At 42.2% G+C, this 27575-nt stretch overlaps 1 protein-coding gene across 2 annotated transcripts in view; it reads left to right on the top strand.

The window, feature by feature from the left end:
- The window catches only part of LOC140641240 (contactin-associated protein-like 3), a 191467-nt gene that overhangs the window by 64988 nt on the left and 98904 nt on the right, over positions 1-27575 (top strand). For both annotated transcript variants that reach the window (XM_072840790.1, XM_072840781.1), the window contains exon 4: positions 21773-21920. In XM_072840790.1, the coding sequence (XP_072696891.1) occupies positions 21773-21920 (148 nt within the window). The remainder of the gene's footprint in view (positions 1-21772; positions 21921-27575) is intronic.

Below are 27575 nucleotides of genomic sequence, written 5' to 3'. Positions count from 1 at the left end.
GGTTTGCTTTATATATGTAGGTGCTCTGATGTTGCTTGCATGTGTATTTATAATTGTTATATCTTTTTGCTGAATTGACCTTTTATCATTCTATAACGTTCTTCTTTGTTGCTTGAAACGCTTTGCCTTAGTTTGTTTTGTCCAATGTTAGGATACCCATCCCTGCCCTTTTGGTTACTAATTGTATGGAATATATTTTTCTCTCCTTTTTTATTTCCAATCTATGCTTGAGTCCTTATATCTAAAGTGAATATCTTATAGATAGCATAAAGTTGGATCCTGGGTTTTTTTTTGGGGGGGGGGGCGGAATCATTCTGCCAATTTATGTCTTTTAATTGGAGGGTTTAATCCATTTACATTTGAAGTGTTTATTGGTAGGGATGACCTACTATTGCCATTTTGTTATTTGTTATCTTTATGTCTTAAGTGTTTTGTTTTTCCATTAATGTCTCCTTTTGTATTTAGTTAATTTTTTTACTTATTTTGATTTATACATTTGATTTAACTTTCATTTCCTTTTCTGTAAATTCTTAGATATTTTGTTTGTGATTTCTATGAGGATTACATATAATATCCTAAAGTTATAATGATCTATTTTAAACCAATACTTAACTTTATTGCATACAAAACGCCTTTTTTATAGCTCTTCCATCCACAGTTTGTTATTGATGTCACAAACTACATATTTATGTATTATGTACTTATTAATGTAGATTTATAATTATTTTATGCTATTTCTTGTAAATATTGTAGAAGAATAAAAAGTGAAGTTACAGTGTATGTCAGTAATCTCCCAATAAAACTGGAAAAGAGTAACAAACCAAAATTATGATAATACTGTACTAGTTTTTATATCTTTCCATGTATCTGGAGAATTTGATATTTTCATATGGCTTTGAGTTGCCATTTAATATCCTTTCATTCCAATTTTTTTACACTCTCTTTAGCATTTCTTGTAGGGCAGGTCTAGTGGTAATGGACACTCTCTGTTTCTGTTTATCTGAGAATGTTTGTGTTTTTTTAAAGATTTTATTTATTTATTTGAGAGAGAGTGAGAGACAAAGAGAGAGAGAGCATAAGCTGGGTGAGGAGGGGCAGAGGGAGACGGAGAAGCAGATTCCCCACTGAGCAAAGAACCCCTCTAGGGTCTCAATCCCAGGACCCTGAGATCATGACCTGCACCAAAGACAAATGCTTAACTGACTGAACCTCCCCGATACCCCTGGAAATGTCTTTATTTCCTCATTTTTGCAGGATATTTGCCTAATATAAAATTCCTTCTAGCCTACATTTTGCCTGAGGAATCCACTATAATCTTATAGAGACTCCCTTGTATGTGATGAGTCACTCTTCTCTTGGTGTGGATCTCTTTATGTTTATCCTACTTGCTATTTGTTAAGCTTATATTTCTATACCCATGTCTTTCCTCAAATTTATGCAATGTTTGGCCATTATTTCTTTTTGTAACTTTTCTGCATTTTCCCCCATCTTTCCCCCTCTACATCTCCCATAATGTCCATATTGGTTGTCTTGATTTTCTCTCATCATGAATTTCTCAGGCTCTGTTCACTGTTCTTCCTTCTTTTTCATTTTGTTCTTCAGTCTCAATAATTCCAAATGACTTGTCTTCAAGTTTACTGATTCTTTTTCTGTCTGCTACTGAACCCCTCACATGATTTTTTTTCAATTCAGTTTTGTATTTTTCATCTCCAGAATTTCCATTTGATTGTTTCTAATAATTCCAAATTCTTTGTAGATATTCTCATTTTGTTCATATATTTTCTTGATTTCCTTTTGTTCTTTTGTCCATGTTTTCCTATATCCTTTAGAGCATATTTAAAGCAGTTGTTTTAGTCTTTCTCTAGTAAGTCCAAAGCCAGTGTTTCTTCAGGGATGGTGTCTGGAGATGTATTTTGTTCCTTTGAATGAGCCATGTTTTATTGATTTTTTCTGTGCCTTATGATCTTTTGTTGAAAATTGGGCATTTCATTTTTTAATTTTTTAATGGTAATTTTTTTAATTTAAATTCAACTTGCCAACATATAGTATAACACCCAGTGCTCATCCCATCAAGTGCCCTCCATAGTGCTCACGCAGTCACTTCATCTCCCCACCCTCCACCCCTTCTGCAACCTTTTGTTTGTTTCTCAGAGTTAGGAGTCTCTCATGGTTTGTCTTCCTCCCTAATTTTTCCCACTTAGTTCCCCTCCTTTCCCTTATGGTCCTTTTTTACTATTTCTTATATCCCACATATGAGTGAAACCATATGATGATTGTCTTACTCTGACTGACTTATTTCATTCAGTATAATACCCTCTAGTTCCATCCATGTCGAAGCAAATGGTAGATATTCGTCCTTTCTGGTGGCTGAGTAATATTCCATTGTATATGTATCCCACATCTTCTTTATCCATTCATCTGTTGAAGGACATTGTGGCTCCTTCCACAATTTGGCTGTTGTAAACACTGCTGCTGTGAACATTGGGATGCAGGTGTCACATTGTTTCACTGTATCTTTGGGGTAAATACCCAGTAGTGCAATCGCTGAGTCATAGGGTAGCACTATTTTTAACATCTTGAGGAACCTCCACACAGTTTTCCAGAGTGCCTGCACCAGTTCACATTCCCACCCACAGTGCAAGAGGGTTCCCCTTTTTCCACATTCGCCAACATTCAGTTTCCTGTCTTGTTAATTTTAGCCTCACACCACAGGTGTGAGGTGGTATCTCATTGTGGTTTTGATTTGTATTTCCCTGATGGCAAGTGATGTGGAGCATTTTTTCATGTGCTTGTTGGCCATGTGCAGGTCTTCTTTGGAGAAATGTCTGTTCATGTCTTCTGCCAATTTCTTGACTAGATTGTTTCTTGGGTTTTGAGCTTGAGAAATCCTTTATAAGTCTTGGATACTAGTGAACATTGGGCATTTTAAGAAACAGCCCTCACTCTCAGTCTTTGCATGTGGCTTCATGCAGCAGAAGACCCTGACTAATCAGTCCTAATATAGTCTGTAGGCCCTTCTCAGGTCTGTGCTGTCCCTAGATTTGTGCATGTTTTCTTCCCAGTTCTCTCATTAATATGTTTGCTTTTAAATCTCTTAATTTCTGTAAGGGTCATACCCTTGCTCATTCAGGGGCCTTAGCTGTTCTCTTATATTCCTCAATCAGTAATACAGTTTGTGACTGTAATTACCTTTAGAATATTTTTCACAGGTTGTACCTGCTGTTTCCAGTGACTTCCCCTATACTAAGATGTGAGCCACTTTTGGTTGTTTGATCTCTGAATTGGGCGTCACAAGACCAATCCCTCAGGCTCCCTCAGGCATCCCCCTAGACAGGTTAGAAATTAGAAGGTTATAAATCAGTCCACTCTGTTGTCTCTGGTTTGCAAAGGGGACTAGCACATAGCAGCCACTTTGCTTAAGCTGTGCTGCCCTGCAAGGTCATGAAATTTCCTACCTGTTCTTGGTTGGGTGTTCACATGGTTGCTGTAGATCTCTGACCATTTCCATAGTCTCCATAATGTTATTTTAGCTAGTCTCTAGCTGTTTATTCAATGTTTCTGTGGGGGAACGGGCTTGGAGTTTTCTTGTCTGGCATCTTGCTAACATCACTCTGCTTCATTTTTGAAATAAGTTTTTAAAATATCTAATCTATTTCAAAATGTGCTGATGCATATATATTAGTGTTCTGTAATTTTTATGCCTTTTCCCATATTCTTAAAATGAAAGCAAAAATGCGAATAGATTCCAGTCACTGCTGGAAGAAGAGGGTCTTTACTCTGCCAATCTGATATGTGTGATGGCTAAGAGGACCTTTTGTACTGCACAGGAATACTGTCACTTTTAAAGAGAACCAAGTGACCATGTATAATTAGAGATGCTCCTCCTTAAACACAAATCTGCTTTCTCACTGAGGGGTGGTATTAATCTCTCCAGATGCTGCTGGAAACAACACCATGTGCCTGGACACCCACAAGAATTAAAGGGCAGTGACCATGCTCCCCCGTTCCAATGACCAGGCCTATTTGGGCCCAAGAAGTGACAGCAGTATTGTAATGTGAAAACATGCCACTTACTAAAGCAGCCTTCACTCCTCAGGGAAAGTTTGTGGCCAGGGTATGACATTGACAGAAAATTGGAATCACAGCTAAGATGCAGCACTCAGAGGATGGTCCTTCACTTCACATGTCCCTGTTGACCTCCAGGCCATGTCCTATGTGCTTCTGTTGCTGGCTCTGCAAATCCCCTAAACCCTTCCCTCCTCTAGCACCTCATCCTAAAGGCCCATTTTTAGTGACCCATATTTCTCATTTCCTATTGGATGTTTCCTGAGGGCCACATGTGACCCTCACCCAGGCCCAGCAGTGCCATCTGGAGGACTCACTAAATGATCACTTCTCTGAGGCACAGCCTCACAGCCCAGTGACCCTAACAAGTATCAGTGCACAGGCTGTTGGCAAAAAGAAGGGACAAGTTCTCAGGGCTGCCTCTCAGGGCCCCACCCCAGAGGAAGGAAGGAGGGACTACCCACCTCTCTGACCTCAGGCTGGGGAGGGTGGAGGACTCAGAATCCATGGAAGTCTCTCAGGGTGCCAGCCCTCCTCCCAGGGAGCCCTGGATGAGCCGTGTCCACACAAGGAGGTGGGGACCCTGCTTCCTACACCCCCACCTGTGCAGAGTTAGTTACTGGAACTCTGCCCTGACCCTGATTTACTGCAGCTGGTTAGAAAAGAAGGGAAACCTAATAACAACAAAAGCAAGCCTGATTGTGCCCTAGACAATAAACCAGCTTGCAACCTTCCAAAAACTGTTGTAATTCCAAGTGAGAAGGCCTCTATTTTCACTCACTCCTGATCACTAATTAGCCTAATTTCAGATACAGTCTGTACAGATAGATTCCCAGTCCAGGTTCTGAGGCAATTCCTCTCCCCTCCTCCGGGCCCTGTGAGGTCGTTTTCACCGGTCAGGTGGGCATCTGTGCCCCAAAGCCTCCCTGGACACCCCTTGCCTGGGGACCACAGTCGCCCTTCCTGGTTTGGACACCAAGGGCCCCTCACAGTGCATCCTGTCCTGGCTTCCAGGCTTGTCCCCTCACCAACCCATTTCCTAAACATCCCCACTCCCCAACCCACAGCTCCTTGCAGCTTAGTGCCTTTACCTCTGGGTGCCCTCTGCCTCACACTCCGCTCCTCTTTTGGCCTCTGTCTAAGCTCTCTTCTGTGGAAGCCTCGCATCCACTGCCTCCTCCACCAGGCATTGCCTGACTTCCCAAGAATGCACCTGTTGCATTTCCCTGTCGACTTGGAGGCAGCTCCTGAACCACATGATGCTGGTTCCCGGCCCCCATCACCAGCCTACATGGCCCTGAGAGCCGGAGTCCAGCCTTTTGTGTTCCATGCCCAATGTGTTTTCTCACCCATCAGTCACTAGAATGTTGTAAAGGAAGTATTTAGTGCATTTCCAGGTGTAAGCAGCTGTCATCTCATAGAAAATAGCTTTTAAAGGTGATTCATTGTGTATAGAGCATATTGTGGTTTAATTATCGGTGAGTCGGCACCACTGTTAAAAATATATATTTTACATTATTCCTAGGGCCAAGCACCAGAGTGATGTTGAACAGCAAGGACTGCTATGGCAACTTTTGCAGAATAATTTTTAATTCACAAAACCCATTCAAAGACTGAAAAGTTGTATGTGACATAAGCATATGGTGAATACATCCACAAGCACATTGTTATGGTCCCTGAGGGCCTCATGATGCACTTAGATCCTCTCCAAGTGGGTTAGCATTTACGCTGCATTGATGACTTCTGAATTGCTGATACTGTGATATCCCATAGCTTTATGGTTCATCTAATTTAGTAAAATGAGACTTAAAAATCACACTCGAATAAATATTGAGCAAAGGTCAAACTAACTCTTTTCATAATAATAAAGAGATAATATTGGGAAGCATCATTGTCCTTTTCATAAAATGTTCCAGAATTACATAAGATAAATTACATTTACTTAGCACAAAATGTCTTTTTAAAATAAATTGTAAATCGTGAATAATCTGAGGGATGCATCTACAGTTGTAGTTGCATATCCACCTGTGCTTGATGATGTCCTTGAAATCTCTTTTCTTTTTTTTTAACATTTTATTTATTTATTTGATATATATAGAGAGAGAGCACAAGCAGAGGGGAGGGGCAGAGGGAGAGAGAGAAGCAGACTCCCCACTGAGCAGGGAGCCCCTTGTGGAGTTTGATCCCAGGACCATGATCCTCAGATCATGACCTGAGCCCAAGGCAGAAGCTTAACCGACTGAGCCACCAGGCACCCCTGTCCCTGACACCTCCTAAATTCATGTTTTAAAAAGTTACTTAGTGTTTTAAAGGATATTACAGAAGTAGGACTTCTGCCTAAAATCACTTATTGTGCAAGGTCCTCATTCTTATGCGTTTTACACAAAAAGAATTTACTAGTCATAAGCCATGGCTGATGGTCATGAGAACAAGGTTAATTGTGAACAGAGAAACAAGGATGGGGGGCAGAGAGAAACTGAGCTATTGTGATTCACTTTCCAGGAAATGAGCTCTCTGAGTTTATTAGGCATCTAGGAGGCAGTGAGACCTTCTAGAAGTCTGGCTTAGCAGATCACTTAGTGCCTGCTTTCCCAAACTGCATATATTTATAATTAAAATTCTGTTTTCTGCCAGTATCCTTGTGTTGTGAATGGGGAAGTGAAGTCCCCCTGATGGGGGAATTTAAGGAGCATTCTAACGTGGTTGTGGAAGTTACACACAGGAAAGCTAAGAAATGACAGGATTTGATACACTCACAGGTCCTAGGGTGGGAGGCATAGCCAGCACAACTTGGTAGTGGCTGCATGGCCCAGGAGCACCCAGGAGGTGGCCCTACCCAGCAGGTGCAAAGCTATGCCAGTGGGAACCCCTGGGCACATACCCATATTGGGGTCAGGATGGAACACAAAGCCTTGAAGGGATTTCACTGGTGTGTTTGGATGTCCCGGGGTCACAGGGCAGGCAGGGGAGCTTGTAACAGGAGCCAGCCTGACCACCCTGGTCCACCTGGGTGGGAGCTCACAGCCTCTGTGTAGGAATGTTGAGTCATCTGGGAAAGAAGAAGTGTTAACAATTTACAATCCAGTCATCTTCACTCTTTATTCTCATTTTCAACCTTACTTTCCTTTCCCCAGGTAAGAGAACCAAGACGCTGACATTGCCCAGTACAATTCCAAAATCTCTAAACTGTCTTTAATCACCTGAAACTGACAGAGAGGAATCGTGTTCTATTAATTAATGGTGATGTGGAACTGAGACATGTGACATTCTGCTCAGGTGTCCGTGCTGTCCCTGGGCTCTGGACCCCCGCTCCTGGCATTTTTCAGATTCCTCTGTACATTCATTATTGTCTGAAAGAAAAGAACCTCATCTTTCTGTTTTTGTTTCTTCTTTTACTTCTTTCTTCCTACCTAGCCTCATTCCACAAATCATTGGCCATGGGATTCTGGTGCTTTCAGTCTATAAATCACTACCACCTCTTCCCTCCATGGTGGAGAGTACAGAGCAATCACTGTCGCCTCAATTTTTGCATAGAAAGAATGGAAATTCAAGAAGATTAAAAGATTTACCAGACTCCACACAACAGGGAACTCTGAATTAGATCTTGTACTTAACAAACATTATTTTCTTCACAAACCCATCACCGCCTCACTAAGTTTATATGGATGTCAAGTGTGGGCAGAAGGCTGTTAGAACTCTAGTTGCAGGGCATCCACCCCCATGTCCTGGGAGTGGGTGGCCAGGAGCTGAGGTGGGGTGGTGCCCTGGGAGAGGGAGTCTAGGGGCAGTAGTGCTGAGCATTCTCACATCCCTTTATCTCCACCATTACTCTCCTGGGCCATGGCAGATCATATGGTCTCCAGGGCTCTCCCAGTGGGTCCAGCTTAGGCGCCAGGAATCCCAGAACACAGACCCCAGTGGACCTGTCAACTGTTGGTGGTACAGAGTAGGGCAGGCAGGTTCAGGATAAGCAGGCAGAGGATGTCAGCCACTCCTCTGTGTTTAATGGAACCTTCGAGAAACAGGCATGGAATGGAAAATCCCATCCTTGTATCAGGACACCTACCACATTTTTGTCACTTTCAGTGCATAGCATCCTCAAAAACACAAACTTAAAAGCTTCAAGGCGTGTGAATGGGAGAATTATATCTTTTAATATTTCTACTGTATTTGAAGTGGGTATTTAAAGTGAAAAAAGTAGTCAAAGTATTTTTTCTAAATCACTGCTTAAGCAGCTGTAAACATTTTTTAAGAAAAATAGCCCAGGACAGAAATATAATAGAGATTGCATACATTCATGAATCTATCTGACTCCTAACAAGCCAAACTTGGGAAGCATGGAGCATTTTCTATGTTAGAAGCATAATTATAAATCGTTAAAATACCCACTTGATCACACTACAGAACATTTTTATTGCCTTACTTGAATGCTCACTTAAGAATTTTCTCTGAAATGTACTCAGAGCAAAGACAGTTAAACAATAAAAGTGAGGTATTGTGAGACCATAATACTATCTTAGAAATAGTGTAGAAACCACTTACCCTGGCACAGCCTTTCGACATGTTTTGTTTGCGTGTGTACTGTTTTTCCCGATGGTAAGTCTTGAATGAAGGAAGGATGGTATTTGGATCCTTACAGGAAGAAGTACCAGAATTCTCTCCCGTCCTTTCCACGTGCAGCAGGCCTGTGAGGGGCTCACCTGGACCTTTCACCCCACGTGTCCGTGGCTTCTTCTGATGCAGAATCTTGGCTCTCACTGTTGTCCTTTAAACTCTTGGGAACTGGCAAAATCTTGTCATGGGTCTTTCTTTCAACCAAAGTTGGTGGGGCTTCGGAGCCCATCTGTCCAATCCCTGAGCGCGCTGACAGTCGGGTTGGAGGCATGAGACGTATGAGGGATTGATTTAAGACAAACAGTAACTCAGCATCATACTCTCAATGTTTCTTTCTTAGAGTTTTTTTCCTGAGAATTCCTACTTACTGTTTCAATCACTCAACAGTCTTAGTTGGTAGGAAAATCTAGAAGCATGTGTAGATAAAATCTCTATTCAGTGAGTAGATTCCTCCCACTTGTACCCTAGTGTGGTGCACATTATTCCGAAAAGCTCATGCCTTCAGTCTCAGAGGCAGGCATCCTGGGGGCTGATCCCTTGCTCCACGGTTTGCTATATAGTTTGGCGAAGAAACTTTCCATATCTGAGCCTCTGTTTTTCTTTCTGTCCGTAAAAAAACAGCATGATTAACCCTCACACATAGGGTCATGGTATGGACTTATGGAGATCTTGCCTATGAAAAAAAATCACAATTAGCGTCCTGGACATAGTCGGATCTTAGTACGGGTGAGCCTCTTTTCTTCAGATGGGTGTCTGACTGGTTCAAGCTAGCAAAGGGGCTGATATGTGGTCCTCCTCCAGGCTCCATGACAACCCTGGATGGGAAGTTGCTGTGGGGCCGAGGACAGTGACCATGAGCACCAGGGCAGAGGCAGTGGTGCCCTGGCTGGAGGTCCAGTACCTGCACATTAGGTATTTTCCCCTATGTTTTATGTTCTGTCCACAGAACGAGCCTGAGGCAAAACTGTAAGGCAGGCAAAGAAAGTGTTTTGTCATTTCCCTCCTACCTGCTCATAGATGAGCATTTCCTCCTCCACTCTGTGTGCTCGCTATCAGGTAGGAAGAAGCTCTTCTAGAAAGCAGCACGGCTGCTTCTGTTCCTGTAGAGCCTGACAGAGAGCCTGCCTGCAACTGGGGTTGGCTAAATACTGTTGAATAAATAAATGAGCGAGAACCTAACCTAGAGGAATGTTACAAAGGGGTATTTCCACTTCAGGAGGAGACTTCTCCAGATTGAAAAGCTTTTAAGACTCACAGCAAATCAAAAGTTCAATGCCATGGTGGCTCCTCAGACTCCATGGGAAAGAAGAAGAGGGATATTTTGAAAGACAGTGATCACCTCTGGCATTTTTCAAATCATACATCATAGTTTGCCCAGTGGTTACAAAGTGAATGTTGCTTATGTGTATTGTCCTTTCCTGTAGCTTATCTGCTGTAGGTCCCCGCTCATCTGGCTAAGCCTGTTGTCATTCAGGCGTTAGGCTTAAATCATTAATTCTGCTCTCTTGCTTTTTTTTTTTAGCACTTACATGAATGAATGAGATAAATCTTTGCTTTCACTTATTTATAGAAAAGATTACATATTATGTTAGTATTTCTGAAATGTTGGTAGCCAAGGTCAGTGATAAAACATGGGAAGGTCCAGTCTCCTACACAATGGGGGATTTTCTTCTGAAACTTTGTCTCAGGTCCGTGAAATAATCCAAAAGAGAGGTAATAATAAGTGATTTTGCTTTACGAACCAGACAACAGCAACAAACGCTTGCTTGCACTTCATCCGGTTGGACTGATTGATTCATGTGTAGGCGGGCGTGGTTAAGTTGTCGTGACAAGTAAGTTCTTGGCTCAGGGCTTCATCCATAGGAAGCACACCACAAACATGGAATATCACCATCGTTACCAACTTGTGAATAATTTGGTAATATATTTTCTCCTCTCTTGGATTCTCCTCTCCTGTATACTTCTAAAGCTGGTTCAAAAATGTCAGTCGGGGCACCTGCCTGGCTCAGTAGGTTAGGTGACCAACTCTTGGTTTTGGCTCAGGTCATGATCTCAGGGTCCTGGGAACGATTCTGTCGTCCAGCTCCACATTCAGTGGGAACTCTGCTTGTCCTTCTCCCTCCTCCCTTTGCTCCTCCATTCCTGCTCCTCCCCTGCACACTCTCTCTCATAAATAAATAAATAAATAAATAAATAAATAAATAAATAAACAAATAAAAAAAATAAAGTCTAGGGCAGCCCAGGTGGCTCAGCAGTTTAGTGCCACCTTCGGCCCGCGGCCTGATCCTGGGGACCTGGGATCGAGTCCCACATCAGGCTCCCTACATGGAGCCTGCTTCTCCCTCTGCCTGTGTCTCTGACTCTCTTTCTCTATGTGTCTCTCATGAGTAAATAAATAAAATCTTTAAAATAAATAAAGTCTAAAACCCAAAATTTCAGTTAATGTAAATTTCATGAAATTTTGGAAACCAATGGTCTTTTGCTGCCTAGTGGCAAAATATCGTAGAAATTGATTTGGGATGATGCAATACAAAAGCTCCTCTCTATAGAGGGAAAAAGTGATCATGCTGTAGTGTGCACAAACTTGAGGTAGAAATATTATTTGTAGGATTCTGTGTTCAGAATTCCTCAAATCAGGGCACTCTCCCCACTCCCCCAGATGCACCAAGGCATTCATGGTCACTGCAGCATGGTTTGTAACAGTCAAGCATCAACAGCTACCTAGATGTCTATCAGTGTGAGATGGGTAAATCATGTAAAGTCAATACTTAGTTCTCAAATATTTTATGAGAATGCCTTGATATCTAATAAGCAAATGATAATAAGTAAATGATAAAATGATAAGCAGATACCTAGAACTTCCCAAGTGCTGGGCACTGTTCCCCACAGTAAGCTTCTGAAGTGGGTACTATTATCATTTTACAGGCACAAATGGGCTAAGGGAATTGTCCAGGATCTCACAATAAGTGGTTGATGGTGAGGTAAACACATTTACTAAATAACACAAGGAGAATTGGGGTCTAGATGTGCTCTGAGATCTCTCAGATGACCATATCTCACAGGGTTAAGAGCCCAGGCTTTGGGGTCAGACAGCTCTGAGTAAGAATCTGGCTGTGCCACGGGCCAGCTGTCCCCTGGGGCAGATGATTGAGTACCTCTGAACCAGTTTTCAGATCTATGTAAAGAGCAGGCCCAGTTTCATGGGGTCTCATGGGGTTACGGGTGAAGGGAGCCAATGGTGGAGATGCAGGAGGGGAGGTCCTAGTGGGGGGACCCACTCTAAACCCGAGTTGGTGTGGAGATTATTTGAAAGTGAAGGCGTTTGGGAATGAACAGCTGCAGGAGGAAGCCTTCATGCAGCTAATCTGACAAAGCATCGGGTGCTGAGAGGTGAGGCTGCCTGGAGCCCCCTCCGCAGGCAGGCCCGCGCCCAGGAGAGAGACTGAAATAAACTTGCCCCGCATCCCAACTCCGTGGAGTTCCGTGGCACAGAAAAGGAAAGAGCACTCTCACCTGCATAAATAAATATTATCCCAGACTTCCCCATCTCTGATTCATTCTCCCTAAAATCCATTTGTCTTTCCTAAAGGAACTTTTTTGTTCTTTCCTTAGAAGCACTGTCTCCTCCCTCTGTCCTGGCTAAAGGAAGTCTATAAGCCTCCAGGTCAGGAGCTGGCTTCTTGTCTTGTTAACTCCTGTTTATATGAACATGCTTTTTCTCCTGTTAATCTCCCTGGCATCTGCTCATTCCAAGGCCCTTAGTCATTTCATCTGAGAGAGGCAGGGAGTCTTTCCTCCCTGACACTAGCAGGTGCTCAGTGCGTAACATCATCTTCTCCCATGACTCTGAAATCTCAGGATTCTAGTTTCGTCTGCATATTTTAAAAAGTCCAAAATGTACCCTGAGATTATAAATGAGATCATCAAGCATACTGAAATACAGAGGTAAACATTTTGAAATGGAAGCAATCTGGATTATACACAGAACATAATGTAGATTTCTTCCAATTCTGTAAAATTTTCTGTAGGTGGAAATTTGACTGCAGAGACAAACTGTGGAGACAAATTACATGAGTAGGCTATAGCGGAGGAAAACTTATAATCGAGCAAATGTGATATATGGTTAATGAGATGCATGCTTTTTATTATGCCACATGTTGATTAAAAATGAATGGTAAGCAGTACACAAAAAATGACTTGAGTTGATCCTGCTTCTAAGTGATTAAAATGAACATGAGCTCCTGATCTGCCTTCCCAAAGATTGGGGCCAGAATGGACCTTTCCTCCCTGCTTCCCTTTTGGAGGAGAAGCGTGGAGGGGTGCCTCCAGATGACAGGGACTGGGGTCTTGTGGATCCAACATGCTTCCCTGTTGAGGGGAGGGATGAGGAAGGATGAGGCAGTATTTGCTAACATTTTCCCCAGTTCCTGGGACATAGGCTGGAGCTTCTCTAGAAGGCCATTAATGATAGGAAGGATTTTATGACAGAGGGGTGGCAGCTGCTGTACCTAAGTCGGGGACCTCATGTCTGCCCTGTCTCTAATCATGGGGATCCCTACTAAAAAATCTGAAGACAAATGACTGGTGGGAAGCAGTAAATGCAGAAGACAATCATAATAAACCATACAGAATGGCTAAATGTTGGCTGGGAGAAAGAGTGGCTTCAGCATAGTAAGCTTTTTTGTATTATTTGACTTCTCTAGCTAAAGCCATCTATATTTATTTCATAAATCTGTATTTATTTTCCATGTCAACAAGGTTTTCCTGCTAGTGAGAACACAGACTACAGTTTGCTTTTTCTTGTCATTTTTTAAATTAAGAAACAATGTAACATGCAGCATTTAAAAATAAAAAATAATTTGTAATCATGCATTAATAAAAGCAAATGAGAGCACAACCTAAAATAACACATCAGTATATTAGGATATATAAATGTTTGCATAGCGGCTTGACTTAAGCAGATTATTTAGTCCTACAGCTTTTCCTACATATTCTCTATGAAGTCTTCAGGGGGATGAACTTTATACTTTCCATGCAGAACTGTGTGAAGCGTCTGAGCTTTAGCTCTATTTTCAACGTTAGCCTGCCTGTTTCTTGGATGCTGGGAGAAGGCAGGAGAGTCCTGCGTCAGGATGGGGCAGTGTGTGGCTGATTTGGTTATTCAGAAAGTCAAACAGGCAGCACATCCTGGCCTTGGTTCTCTGTGACCCTGTGTCACACATGGGCCATGTTGATAGGCCCAGATGGATGCCTGCACACGCCAGGGGTTATGTTATAAGGGCTTAGGAAACCTGAATCTTTTGTGCAGAATCATGCCTCTGCTTCACCTGGAAGAAAAAAAGATTATCTTACAAAGCAGCTTTCTGTATAAATGTCCTTGAAAAACAGGTCAGAATAAAAGATAGTCAGGGCTTCTCTTTGTAAGAGGTGCAGAAATGTGAGAAACCCATGAAGAATTGTCTTACCTCTGCTCTGGCCCCCATGGCCTTTTATCATCCCTAGGAAACAGCGAGGATATGTGGCAAAGGGGCTTACTTTTTATTTATTTCAATTTCCTTTTCAGATATGTATTTCTTTTATCCTATTGTAAGCATAGTTCTTGTGTCAGAGTTCATTTTGAACTTGTAGTGACCATAATCATTTTGGTTTAACAGTATTGCTAACTCAAATTTTAAAATGCTAAGGAAAGAACTTTTTTTTTTTTTTTTTTGGTTACTAAAACCACCAAAACTTTAGATAGACAATAGAAAAACAGCTATTTAATCTTGATAGAATTTTTAAAAAATATTTTACTTATTTATTCATGAGAGACACACACATACACAGAGGCAGAGACATAGGCAGAGAGAGAAACAGGCTCCATGCAGGGAGCCCGATATGGGACTCAATCCCGGGACTCCAGGACCATGCCCTAGGCCGAAGGCAGGAACTAAACCGCTGAGCCATCCAGGGATCCCTGATCTTGATACAATTTTAGACTTATTTGGCTAAATCCTATATAAGTTAACATTTCCTTTGAAAGCAGAATTGTGGCTACCACTCAGAAACGACTCTTAATTTTTGTATAAGTGACAGCTAAATCTTGTGATGGTAAGTATGTTTCCCTTATAAACAAAGTGGGGCTAATATCAAAATATCTGATTTGAGAAGAAAATTTTGAATGGAAAAAATTTTCATTCTGCTGCTGCAGGATTGTTTGCTTGTTCCCCTATGTTAAAATGGGCAGTTTTCCTCTTCCTTAAAAGCATTTATTTATTTAAAGTTTATTTATTTAAAGTTTATTTATTTATTTATTTATTTATTTATTTATATGATCTCTCCACCCCACATGGGGCTCAAACTTGTGAATGTGACATCAAGAATCATACATCCCTCTGAGCCAGCCAGGGGCCCTGGTGGTTAGCATCTTGAAAGAAATTAAAATCCACAGAGAATGGTTTAGAGTATTTATTTAGTAGTTCAGTGGTATTCACTCTTCCTCAGAAATTATTTAAAAGTGGAGTTTTTGTTCAAGATGTCTAAAACTAGTCTGAGGTTTTTTTCCCCCATCCCTGTATTGTGCTGTAATTGACACATACCATTTCCCTGGGCCCTCACATGGTCTTTGCTCTGTGTGCACACTACCCCGGGGCCTCTCTGGGAGTCCAGATTTCCTCTTGTAACAACCCAGTCACACTGGATTAGGACTCACCCTAATGGCCTCATTTTACCTTAATCACCCCTTTATAGACCCTGTCTCCAAGCACAGTCATGTTTTGAAGTATTAGGGGTTCAGGATTTCACCTAGGAATTTGGGAGGGGGACACAATTCAGCCCATCATAGTAAGTGAGATGAATTCTCTACCTAATGAGATACTTTCATGTTGAATTAAATACATCCTGGCATCAATTCGAATCACTGGAACTTCTCGATGAGAAATCTTCTGAAATTTTGTACAAATAACCTGTTTGACATTTCATTATTTTGAACATATACAGGAAACTAACAGGAAAGTGCTATTCTACCAATAATCTGAATTGTTAAAGAATGTCATCAAAACTATGCCTAGAGTCAAGTTTAAATGTTATATTTAATTCTTTTCATTCAGTTGACTTCTTTAATTCCTTCAAGTTGCTCATAGGATAGGCACACTATTAAACACTCATTTAAGGCATTTCTTCTAACACTAGCAATACTTCATTTTATTCTTTTGTGTCACTCTTCAAGTACCAAAAGCTAATTCATTTTTCAAAAAATAAGCTTGTGCCATGTATCAAATCACACATGCTTTTTGTGATGTTCTGGTATTGTTTTCAATAACCATACGCTTTTTAAAATATGATCTTGTTGTTATTGGAAATACTGTTTTTCTGGCTTTTTCTCCACTTTCAACCTCTTTGCCAACATAAATTTGCCTTCCAGATATCTTATAAAATGTATTTCTCCCAATCACTTAGAAAGACTGGAAAGGGAGGAGTATTGAGAAACCCGAACTAGTTTTTCTGCAGAGTCAAGGAAACCTGTCTTCTCTCTTGGGTCCATATTTCAAGAAGATAAAAGCCTACAACGTAATGATGTGTTTTAAAGATCCTTTCTTTCAACAAGATTTTAGTAATGTTTACATTGCTCTTCTTTATACGGCGCATATAACAAAAGCATGTCAATTAGAGCAGCATTTGGGACCCTGTTTCCTCCAGCTGCATTGGCCCTGGGATGTGGGTGATTCCAGGGCCAGGCCTATGGGTTTCTGGATGGTGTAGCTGTGCTTCGAAGTAGGGGAAGGTGGTGGGACACAGAGAGGTGATCGTCTCTTTTTGCTCAGCCACTGGTTTGACTTTGTGACTTGCTTCCACTAAGACCCCATAAGAGAAACCAGGAAATACTGCCTAAGTGCATGCTTTTTCCAACATATTGAGATTTTCATGTCAGAATATATTACATACATACTTATACATATTATGTGCATTAATACATATACACCCAAGAAAATCTTTTCAGTGCACTTCAGGTACATGTTGGCTTGTTTTAGGCAAGAAGAGAGATTATTCACTCACTTCCTAGAACATTGTTGAAGTAAACTTACCTGCACAGGCTAAAACTCTAGTGTTCACCCAGCACAAAGCACCCGGTTAACTGAGGTCTCAAGGGGTGATCCTTCCAGATCATACATTGGACATCCCAATCCATGTTACTGCATGTCCAATTCACTCAATAAAACTAAAGTAGAAAGGGCATACTTCCCTTGTTTTATTTATGTGTAAACGGGACAGTACTTTCTAGCTCCATAAAACATTAAAAATAATTTATAACAAGAGCATTGACTTTAAAGCAACTGAGTACAACTTTTACATGGCCTAACTATAGGAAATCATTTTAGTACATCCTTTCATGGTCTGTGAGCCTCTGGAAATAATAGGGACGAAATATTACTTTGAATAATAACAATAATTATTATTAATCCCCCAGTATTCATGAAGAAGCCAAGACGTGGGGCGATTGAAGCATCTTGTCCAAGATCATCATGGCCCCGTAATTAGCATGGTCAGAATGAGAGCTTGGGGATAGCTGCCCACTCTCTTAATCCCAGCAACATCTTCCCTTCTACCTCAGAGGTCTTAAAATAAAACGAATAGCATGAGTGAATAATGAAGCTCAGATTTCCTAGGGGCTCAGAGTAGAGGCTTAATATTTATTTATTTTTAAAGTCACTGAGACCTGTTTCTATAAGTGGCATCACTCATATTTTGAAATAAGACATTGATATAAAAGTCTTTCTTAGGACACAGATATTTTAGATCTAAAATGACAAATATGTAAGAGGCATCTTGAAAGATCATCTGTTGACTTTAACTCAGAATTGCGGTGACTCACGTTACACTAGGGACCATGGCTCTGAGTGAACCTCCCAAGGATCCTTTCTCATGATTTAGATCCTTACTGGTGTGACTGCTAACTAAACTCAATGCAAGGTTGACAGCTTTTCAGAAATGTCACCTGTTCCTAAAACAAACTATTTTAGAAACATGTATATTGCACATGAGTGGGTCCCAAGCCATAAACTCGACTTACCTTCAGCGCAGCTACCGTGGAAACAGAAAACTTCATCAGACATCGTTTGTTCCTAATAGTGGATGAAACTTTCAATTGTGATGCCATTAAGGTGATTGAAGATTGAGTCCACGTCCAACTGAAGTGTTCCTGATGATTAATAGCAGGGAGGGTTTTTGTTGGTTTGCTTCTTAGTGTTAGGTGAGCCAACAGGCATGCCAGAAAGACAAGCCCGTGAAACTCCTCACACTAACTCATCAAAATTGTAAGACAGTTTTCTCTTGTTCTTAACTTTATGCACAAAAATGCTGGTTTCCCCACGTGCCAGAGAGATGGGGAAAGAATTTGGATGGAGCCGATTTTGTCCAGGTCCAAGTGGAGGGGAACTCTGTCTGAACGTGGGCAGGGAAGTGCTGAGAAATTGCCAAGGCCTGTGTGCAGTCCCCAGGAAAGCTCCTTCCTGCTCCCATGGGGTCTTCATCCTGTTACTTGTTAGAATAGGGCAAGAGTGGGCCTTTGTTCCTGCCAGTCTGTGTTTGGCCTCTATATCCAAGTCTGTTCTAGAAACACCAAAGGAAATGTAGATGAGGCAAACAATAGATTATACCACCTCTTAAGAGATAGACATTAGCTTAGCAAAAATATATGGGATCATTTCGGTAATGAGCCCCAAAAGTGTGAATGACATACTAGTAGAGAGCTCTCCTATGCCAAAGTCATTTCACTTAATTTCTGTATCTTTAAAGAAATGTATTTTTGATTCATATCCAAAGGGACAATTGATCATTCTACGAAAGACAAAAATACTGTAATTCCTTAAAATGAGAATGAATTAAAATAATCACACAGGTGTACCCACATACATACATACATTCCAAGTATTTGTATATAATTAAGATCATATGTGATGAATGTTTTGTTTTGTTTTGTTTTGTATGCAGATTCTCAGAAGTTGTAAAGAGTGCTTTCCAAATCTCTTCTTTTCATAGGCTGTTAAGACATTATTGCCACTTGAAATATTTCTTAAATAGTATTCTGTCTAAATTCCATTAAAACAGAAATAGAAATTCCTTTTGCTATATGGCATTGTCATCACACAATCTGAAGTACAGTGTTCAGAATTTATATTCAATAAACAAAGTGCTTCAGAAGGAAGTAATGTTATCTGAGGAAAATAAAACAATTTGTTAAAATATCCTTCCTGGGAAATGATTTCGTTACACGGTTTATACGGAGGTTTAAAATTGTTGTCAGTTACACTCAAATAAATATTGACTTCAGTTCTTAAGTTGAATTATAATTTTGGCATCACTGTGACTGTAGGAGCTGATATCCCTCCCTTGATTATTGATCTGCACGTCTTGGATAATGACCCTGAGATAGAAGGCAAGTAACATGATGCAGAGCTTGACAGATGAGCTGCCTCTGCCAAATGCACCCACAATAGTCAAAATGGTGGCCGAGGCTATGGCCACAGTGGCCAACACTCATGGACCACCTACCTCCAGGCAGGTGTGGGAACGTGACTTTTCAGATCCTATGTCACTCAATAGCAGCTCAACCTTTGGAGTTAGGTTTGACCAAGCTGGTCTTGTAGATGAAGGAAGTGTGGCTTGCAGCCCCAAATAACTGTTAAGACCATGTGCCAGAGAGTAGTGCAGCTGATACACCAGGCAGCTCCTGCTCATGCCAGCCTGTGGTTCCTGCAGGAAGGTAGGGATGGAGAGAGCACATGCCCCACATCCCATCTGGCACATAGAAACAGTGGAAAGGGTTGACCCTTGGCATAACAGTTGCTAAACCTTGGAAAAAAGCTGATGTCAGGCAACGATTACACTTTCACTGAGCAAGAGAGAGATGAGTGAGGGCCTCCTGGTTGATGTTTCATTCCCTAGCCAAGAGAAAGTATGTGACTGTCTGAGACTGGCACTGCCATCGCATTTGAGTTTTCTGTATTCTCCGTTCCATCTCTTCATCCCTGCTTGTCATGGCTTACAACCCGGAGTCGTGATTGGCCTTGGTTTGGTCTGGTCTGGTTGTTAAGCCAGATCTGGTGTTTCATGAAGCAGAACACCAGGCAGGCATCCTTCTTGGCTGAGCTGAGAGCTTTGCTCCTGGGCTGTATGGTACTAACTACAGGTGGATAGGGGAGTCTGTCCTTCCAGGGCAGGTGAGCATAAGAAAAGGTCGACTCTTTGGTTCCCTGATTTTATTAGTGTTATATGAAGGAGTATTATGAGAACATCTTTGACAGTCTGGATGATAAAACTTGGAGAGATCAAAGGGCACAGAACTTGGAGTTTTGACTGTGGGTTCCAGAGAAGTGCTAGCTAGAACTTAGGTCGATTTAGCATTTGACATTAGAGACACATCACAGCTTAGCACCCCTACTGTTTGCTTTCAGAGCATAAACCAATAAGGTTCTTGGGGTTCCAGCAAGGAACCTTATGGGGGCAGCATTTCCTATTAAGATGCTGTGTTGATGGAAAGACTTAGGTTGCTATGGCTTCCCTATAGCATTGGCCATTGGGGAAAATTGATGAGGCATCTGATGAAGAGTCCATGGAATCAATTTTAAGATGGGATTTGAAACTTCAGGAGCAGACTCTAGAATGCTCAGAGCAGAAAGAGCTCTGGTTGAAATCCTGGTCCAGAGGAGGCTAGAGCAGGTTCTGGGGCTCAGGTGACAGGACAGTAAAGCCCAGCCTTCCCGTGGACTTCGGAGGTGCAGAGAAATTGTTTCCACAGGAGTTGTGATCTCTACAGCCTCCTGAATATTGATGAGCGGGCGTTAATGCAAGACCTCAGGGGTGCGGGGAGTAGATCTGCTGATAGGGGACAACTAAACTCATTTCATCTGAAACCCACCCATCCTTTTTTTTTTTTTTTTCTGCATAAAACTGCACAACAGGTTAGTAAACGCAGTCGAAGAGAAACTGCCAGGACAGGGAGGAGAGGGTGCGTGGAAACGCACTTCCTGTGTGTTGGAGTCTGTGCTTTCTTGTAGTTTTTCTTGTATGTGTGCATTACCCTTCAAAACATCCATTAAATCGTTTGTAACATATCAATGATTAATATGTATATATACAGAAGCATCACCCTTTTTAAAAAAAAAAGATTGTATGTATTTGTTCATGAGAGACACACTGAGAGAGACAGAGACACAGGCAGAGGGAGAAGCAGGCTCCCTGTGGGGAGACTGAGGCGGAACTCCATCCCAGGACTGTGGGGTAATGACCTGAGCCGAAGACAGGCATCCCGAATCACCCATCTTTAGGTTTTCCTATATGCCGGTGGTTATATTCAAAACAACACCATGAGAAATGAGTCACATATTCCTTATAACAACCTCCTTTGCTTTCATGCTGGCCTTTCTAGCATGAGGCCAGGTGCCTGTGGCTGAGCAAGCGCACCCCTCTGTCCTGTGGTCTCCCGGGTGCTCCTGAAGTGCTGCTACCCTGGGGCACCCTGACCACACACAGTGGCCACTGGGATTGAAATCCGAAGCCTCAGAATCTGGTCCTGGCCATGCTGGATAATAGCTATCCTACCTCTGCAGAGTCTTCTGGCTTTTTTAGACTTTGATTTTGCATTTATACATGAAGGGTTTTGAATGAAAGAACACTGTCTAGGGCCCTTCCAGCTCTCAAATCCCAGAGTCTAGGATTCTTACTGCTCGGGCTGCAAGTTATCACTGTGCTTGATTGCCTTGGGTGTGGGGTTGCGTGTGAGCATCTTAACTGCTTAATGATTAGGGAAATGGTTTAGGGGAAGAGCAACTTTCCAAAAGTCAGCCTTCGAGGGTAGCAGGTTTATAGCCAGCTTAATGGTACCGCTGAAATTTAAATCACCCTGCAAATAAGGAAAACTTAGAACAATGGTGACTAATCCAGGCCCTGAAGAAAGGTTGTCCCATCCCCCTGAGATGCTGGCAGCATTTCTACAAAGCAGGCAGCCGCTTGCATATTAACAAAGTGGAGCATCCGTCCCTGGCTGGCGTGAGAAGTGACGACGTGAACTCCGTGTTCTGCGGTCACATTGATCCCTGTCTCCGTTCTCTCCCAGGGTTTTCCAGGAAACACAAACGCAGACAGTGTGGTGCATTACAGACTCCAGCCTCCCTTCGAAGCCAGGTTCCTGCGCTTCCTCCCCTTGGCCTGGAACCCCAAGGGCAGGATCGGGATGCGGATAGAAGTGTACGGATGTGCATACCGTAAGTGGTGTTACTCCCCCACCGAGGTCCATGACAGAGGGACATGCTCCGAAGGCCACGCTGAAATCTCAGCTTGGCTTTTTTCCAGCCTTTTAAACATCTCTGTATATGAAACTGTTTTTGTTGTTTTGTTTTTAGTTTTTTATTTTTATTTTTTATGGAAAGCCTGGTGTCTTTTATAGTTGAATGTAGAGGTGCACCTGCACTGAGCCTCAGAGTTGTAGATTCCCAGAGGACAGCAGGGTCCCTGTTTTAGAGTGGGCGCTTTGTGACATTAACGACGTCCAAATCCAGAACCGTAATTCACGGTGACAGATGCTACTCTTGTCTGACACTGAGGTGACCCTGAGTTGGGGACGCACGTGACAGCAGGTGCTTTTGTTTTTCCCGTACTTCCACGATGACTCCGTGCTTCTCCCATAATCACTGCTTGTGCCCCTACTTCCCTCTGCGTGAACCTTCTTTTGAACATCATTAATGTGTTGTGTCCCCCCTCTTTCCCCCACTGATGAGGAGGGTGACAAGAACCGCAGCCAATGTGAGCATGAACGCAAGCATGAGCGCATTCAACGAAATGTGTGGGGGAATGGACTCTACAGTTGCCATTTTGATGATCCAGAATATACTGGAATTTCTTCCATTAGTACAGAGAGAAAAAAAATTACTTAAAAAAAAAGTCTTCCGGAAAACAGGAGAATGAACCAGAGAGTATGGTGGATGGGAATGTCTTGGGAGGTTGGGTCTTTGGGTCACACTTCATTTCATACCTGCTCAGAGCGTTAGCTTTGCAGAAGACGGCACCATACACAGAGTACTTAATGCGTCAGACCTGAGGCCTACAGACGTTTTCTCATCCCCCTCTCGCACCAGCCACGGCCCCTTATGGTAGTAAGCTCAGCATGTCAGGGGAGGGAGAATCTTCTCCTTGGAGAAATGTAGATGTTTGCCAGAGCTATTACATACTGGATCTAGGATTTAAAAACTGGGTCTTCTTTTTTTGCCGTATTTGGCTCTTGTAACTACTATATTATCCAGGCTTCCATTTCTTTATGCCCTCCCGTGCCCTATAAGAATTTATCTGACACCTGGTATTTGCAAAGAACGGTGTTAGGGATTGGATGTGGGGGACCCTGCTTAAAATGATTCACTTTCTTTGTCAGGATTTTATGAGAAGTCATAAAATGGTACAAAACAAACGTAAAATATTGGAACACGACCCTGGGGCATAGGGAGTAGAGCGGTCAGACGGTTTTCCAAGTGAAAGGCCTGGGACGTGAGCCGGGGGGAGTGGGGGGCTTCTGGGAGGGAAGCAGGGACACACACACAGTGGCCACAGGGACTCCCCGCTTCTGTGGGCTTGGGGATCATGAGGGGTGTGGGCGCTGTGGGGCGCAGGGAGAGCTCGCATAGCAACGGTACCATCACCCCTTTGCTAACCCCACAGACGGTGAGACTTCTGGAGGTGAGGCCCATGGTCCCAGAAGCAACCCCATCCAGCTTCGAGGGTCACTTTCGGCCTTGGCTCCATCCATGCTGTTGAGGAGGGGCTCTACCTTCCCTTGGTTTCCAGACCCTGCCTCTGTGCTGGTGTTTCTGTACAGAATACAGCAGAGCTGGTGTTGCAGTGTGGGCCCCCACCCCCACCCCTTTCCATTGGTCATCTCCTTCCATCCTATTGTTTCTGAGGTGCATCAATGTGCACGACTGCCAGGGGCTGGGACATCTGATATTCACTTTCTCTTTGATCCCATAAAATGAGCTTCTCCATTCTCCCATTACTCTGGAAACAACTTCAGGTTTACCGACTTCAAAGCAGAACCTGCCCTTTGATGGAGATTTGCCATTAGCTTGATGTTCTTTGTGAGGAGATATTACTGCAGATCCTTCAGGTAGAGGTCAGACCCAGGGAGACCGAAGCTGTGAGCCTGATGCCTGGAAGGGCCGGTGGGCTGTCCTGCTGTCGTGGGGCCAGTGTGCATCCTAAATCCAGCAAACATGAGCTTTCGGGGACAAGGGGCCCCTAGCATAAAAACATTAGACTGATGATAATCATTGCTACTTGTAAAACTACACAGAGTAATCGTAGGGCCTCTGTATTGTCTTCATTTTTATTATTAATAGGAGTAATTGTTCAAGCGTAGAGCTTTGCACTTTTTAGTTTTGCCAGTAATTGAGTATGATATGGTTTATAGCCCAAAGTGCTAATTATTGTCTTCTTTCTCCCCATTTCTATTTTCACTGCTCTGTTGATATTGAGAAACTGCCCAGATTGCTTATCTTGGCAGATAATGTCTCTTAGATGCAAGTTGTCTTTTTGGTTTCATTTCTTTAAACTCCAATTACAATGACATTCGCTATTGCTATAATCACCATGCATTTTCCCGGCCTGGAGCACACGCGTTCTCTACCTGAAAATCTCTCCCACCCTCAACTTTAAGAGTGGATGTGGAGTGTGTGGGGTCTTCTCAGTCCTTCCTCCCGCCAGCAGCCCCACCTGTCCAGCACCCATCTTCTCAATGGACTTGTTCTAGACTTTGTATTCCACTCTTAAGAGATCTCTGTTTGGGTGTCCTTCACTTTCTCAAATGTTCAATAACTTTTACACACCGTTTGATCAATCCCAAACTGGTATCCTCGACGCAGGTCTCTGAAGCCACAGATACCGATACCAGTCCCAGGTCCACCTTCTTTCCTTTCCCAATTGTTATTCATCGTTTGGGCATCTTCTCTTCCTTCTTCTCTGCCTTCTAGTTTGTCTCCCCATGTTCATGGTCAGTGTCTCCTCAAGTGCTCTCTTGAGCTTGTACCATCATGTGGTCTGTGCTCTCATAATGTAATCTTATGCTTATTAGTGTGTTGATTGTTTGAATAAGAGAAGGGAGAAAGAAGGAGGGCAGGACAGAGGGGAGAAAAGGGGAAGGAAAGGAGTGCATGAATCCTTAGGAATATGGAATATGTAGGCCCAGAATGACCAACACCGTGGGGATCTATCTCCCAGTCATGCACGTAGCACTCTGGTTCTGTGTCAAATCCAGCATTGAAAATAAAATCAGTAAGCAGGGAAGAGGAGAAGGGAATAAAACATGTAATTGGCTGTTTAAAATATTGTGTTTATTTGGGGCACCTGGGTGGCTCAGTCAGTTAAACTCTTGATCTCAGCTCAGGTCTCTATCTCAGGGTCATGAGTTCAAATCCTATGTTGGGCTCTGTGCTGGGCATGGAACTTACTTTAAAAAATTTAAATATTGTGTTTATTTAAAATATATATTGACTATTGCAGCAAAAATTTAGAGGTTTTATTTAGCAACCTCAACACGTGCCTATATTTATATCCCTGCTGTTAACATTCTATTTTATATATAATATATAGTTTGTATGTTTTGGGTTTTTTTTTTTTTAAAGATTTTATTTATTTATTTGCAAAAGACAGTGCACAAGGAGAGGGGAGAGGCAGATGGAGAGGGAGATGCAGACTCCCCACTGAGCAGGGAGGCCGATTTGGAGCTCAATCCCAGGACCCTGAGATCATGACCTGAGCCAAAGGCAGATGCTTAACTGACTGAGCCACCCAGGCGCCCTTATAGTTTATGTTTATACGTAATGAGATATACATATTCATTGATCCATGTAGATTTTGATATTCTTCCTTCCTTTGTATCAGTCCATATTTTCACGTATCATTTTCCTTCCCCCTCTAAGACTTCATTTAATATTTTTTTGCAGCGTAGATCTGTGGGTGAGGAATCTTTCACTTTTTGTAGGTCCGAAGAGAGTTGGTATTTTGCCCTCACTTTTGAAAGTTATTTTCAGTCAGTATAGAATTCTAGGGTAACCTTTCTTTGTTCATCACTTTCAAGATGATGCTCTTTTGTTTCCTCACTTGCATCCTCTCCACTGAGAAATCTGCTGCCATCTGTAATTATCTTTCTCTGAATGTGACATGCCTTTTTTTCTCCAGCTGCTTTTAAGATTTTGAATAATTTGTTTCTGGTTTGATTTGGTTTTGTTTTATTCTGTTTCTTGTGTTTGGAGCTCATTGGGCTATTTGGATTTGTGGGCTTATAGTTTTCATTGGCTTTGGAAAGTTGCAGCCATTGTTTCTTCAACTATTTTTTTTCTCAATTTTCCCCTCTTTTCTTTCAGGGACTGACCCAATTATCATTAGAGAAAACATGCATTAAGCTGTTTGATTTTGTTTTGTCACACGACTTCACTGATGTCCTGTTTATTTTCTTAAATTATTTTTTTTCCTCTTTGTTTCATTTAAAAATATTGCTATTGTTGTGTCTTCAAGTTCACTGGCCAATTTTTCTGCAATGTTTAATCTGCCAGTAATCCCATTCAGTGTATTTTTCAACTCAGACATTGTAATTTTCACTTTTTTAAAAGTATCTTTTGTGTATCTACTTGACTTTTTGAACATATGGATGGCAGGTATAACAACTACCTTAATGTCTCTCCTTGCTAATTATATCTGTGTCCGTTCTGTTTTGATTGATTGTTTTCATTGTGCATCATACTTTCCAGCTTCCTTGTATGCCTGGAAATTTTTGAGTAGATGCCAGACATTTTGATTTTACCTTGTTGGATGCTGGACATTTTTACTTTCCCATAGCTTGAGCTTTCATCAAGGATACATTGAATTGAAGGCATTTGATCCTTTTAGGTTTTACTTTTAAAATTTGTTAGCTCATACCAGAGCAGTGTTTGGTCTAGGGTAATTATTCCCACCTCTGCAATTCCCACCAATGGCAGAGACTGGTGAGGTTTCCAGTCTGGATAATACAGTAGGCACTGTTGCCGTGTGCATGCCAGCACTCTTTCCCATTCATCCTTTTAGATGGTTCATTTCCTGGTTTTGATGGGCTTCATCACTCACACACATTGATCAGTACTTTGCTGAATGCTGATCACCAGTGTTCTCATTATTTATCCTTCTTTGCAACATGCTTTGCCTGTGGACTCCAGGTGTTCTGTTCCTACCAGACCTCTGACTGTCTCTTCTTCTCAGGGCATCTGCTGGGCTCTGCCCCAGTTGCTCCTTCCTACTCTGTACCTGGAAATTGTCTCAAGGCAGTGGCCCAAAGTGGTGTTCAGGGATCATCTTGTTTGTCTTTCATCTCTTGGGCATCATGTTGCTTTATGTGCCTCTCCCTTCCACTATTTTTTCTGGCTTCAAGTGAGAGAAAAATCTGGTTATTCTTATCTTGTTCAGGAGCAGAGGTTGTAAATGCAGCTTCCACTCATGGCACTGCCTTTTCTTTGCCCAGTGCTCTAACATAATAGTGTAGCCAACACCCATATTTCAGGTACTGTTGTACACACTGTCTAGATGTTGAGTTGTTTAATACTCCATATCAGTGCTTCATCGGAAAGGCCTCTTCATCCTCTACAGATGAGGAAATGGGTACAGACAGGTTAAGGTTTTCTGCAATAGAATCAGGATTTGGACTCTCACAGGGCAACTCCAGCCTTTTCTCTGAGCTACTGCTCTGTGTTGTTCTGAAAGGCTGTTTGTGGGACCAGACCCAGAGGCTATTAGTCTATCAGCAGAAATTTAGTTTCGCTACTGGTAAAAATGGATTTCCTTCCCTAAATGGCTAGTATGTGTGGGCCCTTTTTTAAATAATAATGTTAGTGATAGTCGTCAAAATA

This window comes from Canis lupus, chromosome 1 (assembly GCF_048164855.1).
Source record: "Canis lupus baileyi chromosome 1, mCanLup2.hap1, whole genome shotgun sequence".
NCBI classification, from domain to species: Eukaryota; Metazoa; Chordata; class Mammalia; order Carnivora; family Canidae; genus Canis; species Canis lupus.
The sequence above is the reverse complement of the archived record's forward strand: the minus strand, read 5'-3'. Positions and strand labels throughout refer to the sequence as shown.